The 2,809-nt window shown below is 41.2% G+C and overlaps 1 protein-coding gene across 1 annotated transcript; it reads left to right on the top strand.

Annotated features, from left to right (window-relative positions):
• Positions 1-82: 82 nt before the first annotated feature.
• Pmar_PMAR009723 (NAD-dependent deacetylase sirtuin-5, putative) lies at positions 83-1,192 on the top strand (the record flags this gene model as incomplete). The annotated part of the gene is made up of 7 exons (XM_002777364.1): positions 83-245; positions 293-459; positions 518-646; positions 686-801; positions 854-928; positions 975-1,068; positions 1,175-1,192. 7 exons carry the CDS (start codon positions 83-85, stop codon positions 1,190-1,192), a joined length of 762 nt encoding a protein of 253 aa, XP_002777410.1.
• Between the last annotated feature and the right edge of the window lie 1,617 nt (positions 1,193-2,809).

The following is a 2,809-nucleotide window of genomic DNA, read 5'->3' on the forward strand; positions in this document are numbered from 1 at the left end:
TGTTCCTTTTGCTATCAGATAACGGCTTCCACATTCCTTCTGCGTCGTGTTATTATCGTATACTAATTACGAGAGTGTAGAGATGATGATGAGTATTCGCGGCTTAAGGGAGGTCCGATCCCTAATACAAGAAGCCCATCATATAGTAGTAATCACAGGGGCTGGGGTTAGCGCTGAGAGTGGGATACCGACCTTTCGAGGACCAGGAGGAGGAGGGCTCTGGCAGGAATATGATGATCCTACTCGTAAGTCAGTAATGTCGAGTGAAGCCCAGAAGGTGCTAATCCTTCAGGGTTAGCAACTCCAGAGGCATTTGCAGCGAACCCGTCACTAGTGTGGGAATTCTATGAATATCGCCGTAAGGTGGTAGCTGCTGCCTCACCAAATACATGCCATATGTGGTGTGCTGAACTACAGAAGATTAAAGAGAATGATGGGAAGGACTTCACCCTAATGACTGTGAGAAGGGACATCATCTCATTCATGCTGTTGCTTGTTATACCATGATATCCATCAGCAAAACGTTGATAGACTACACCAAGCTGCCGGTAGTCATAACATTATCGAGCTTCATGGTTCACTTTGGCTAGTAAAGAAGAGCAGTGATGCTGCCCACACTCATACTTTTATAGAGGATGGTGTCAATGTAAGTATTTGATATATCTGCTTAAAGGGTTATTATCAGGTATGGGAGGATCGTAACGTGCCTATCACTCCCGCCTTTGCTAATATAGACCAGCCCCCCGATCATCATCATCATATTACAGTTCCTATTGGAGAGTTACCACATAGAGATGGCAGGTAGTCGAATGCTTATCTACTTTGGGATCATTATTATCAACTTTGATGATAGATTACTACGACCAGCTGTAGTTTGGTTTGGTGAGGCACTTGATAAGGATACACTCGCTTCGGCTAACAAAGCTATGTACTATTACATACGACTCTAGCATTTATCATTCTTCTTGTAGTAGGAGTTCTTGTGATCTCTTACTTGTCCTTGGAACATCTAGTGTTGTCTATCCAGCTGCTGGGTTTGCTGACACTGCATTGAAGAGGAATATTCCAGTAAGAGTATTAGTTTATTACACTATTCGATGTTCATAATCAGCATCATCACGCTTGTTGTTGATTCCCAGGTCATTGAAGTTAATTTACAGAGAACTCCTCTCAGCGACAGAGCTACTTATAGTTTTACGGGATCACCCGCGAGTGAAGTCTTACAACAACTTTATCCCATTTAGTGTCTTCAATGGGTGGTCGAGTTTACTCGGAGTACAGCCTACTGCCTGGAGGGTGACGAGTGGGGTATTCCCAATACGCAATACGAAACTACTTATACTAGTTGACTCTAGTATTTATGAGTAATTCATGACTTAAAATAGAGGAACTATGTATTGCCACAATAGTCTATCCCCTTTAACTAAGGGATGTGTATTATTTATTGCGATACACCCCCCAGGCAGTTTCATGCGGCCAACAGTGACGTATTACATCCTGATTTATTATTATCGTTCATGTAATGGAGATTGAGCATAACGATAATTGAGCCTTTCTATCCTCAAAGAATGATGATCACTGGAAGAGGAGTCAATCATCATGTGAAGTAGACATCATCTTGTTGTAGAGGTTGTAAAGCACGGTATAGATTATCATCGCATTATGAATCAATCATCTCACTAGGAGCCTTCTCCCATCATAAGAGGTCACGCTATGATGATCATTATCATCCTACTAGAGATGAGGGTCACCATACAGGGTGTGAATAGCATTCCCTAATATACTACTACTAGTAGTCTAGCATAAATCGTGATGAACAATAGAGCGGGAAGGTAGTACTCAACATGAACACTTCCACAATGGTAGTTATACCAACAATCTACCAACAATCCAAGGGATATCAACAAGTTAAACTATCATGAATATTCGAATCGAGACTACTACAGTACTACCCATAAGAGGATAGTACATGTTAATAATACATATGGATAGTAAAGGTATGATAGTCACCATTATTCACCGATACTGACGCCACCACTATCCTTATTACTATCTTCGTGGTTGTCTGCCTTCATCATTACTCTTAGTCACTAGATCCGACATTTCCTTACTACATACCCTATGATTATACCCAACGTCCTCATACCAGACTACTACTACTACTACTACTACTATTACTACTACTACTACTACTACTACTACTACTACTACTACTACTACTACTACTACTACTACTACTACTCATGATACCAATAGTGCACTCAGGGATCGTTCCCTCTTAGATATCATACAATAAATGGAATATAACGATATTATGGTCAATAGTTGTTGATAATACCCAACCCAACAACAACAACAATCTGGTAATGTTGATGATGATGCTGATACGGTGTTCTATACTCAAGTCGCTGTTGAACATATAAATGTATAGTAGGAATGATTATGATTATAGTGTCTTCCTGAGTATCTCTTTTTGTTGTGGTGGTGATAGAGTGTTAGGGAATAGAATATCGAAAGTAACAACTAGATCACCATGCTGGCCTGGATGCTCAGATATATGCATAACACTACCTCTGATAAAACGAGTGAATCCTGGTGTCACCACTTCCATTATACGAACTCCAGCAAAGGTAATACGAGTACCTACAGTACCCTCCATGACGACTACCTTCACTTTCTTCACTGTGCCATAGAATAAGTCCTCCAATGAGCAGTTTAGATCGAACTCGACAGAGCCTACCTATTGACGAGTCGGGCCACCCGGTGAACCAGCCGGACCAACCTTAAAGTCTTCCTCTCCGCATGCATA

Source organism: Perkinsus marinus (genome assembly GCF_000006405.1).
Source record: "Perkinsus marinus ATCC 50983 genomic scaffold scf_1104296951958, whole genome shotgun sequence".
Taxonomy (NCBI): domain Eukaryota; phylum Perkinsozoa; order Perkinsida; family Perkinsidae; genus Perkinsus; species Perkinsus marinus.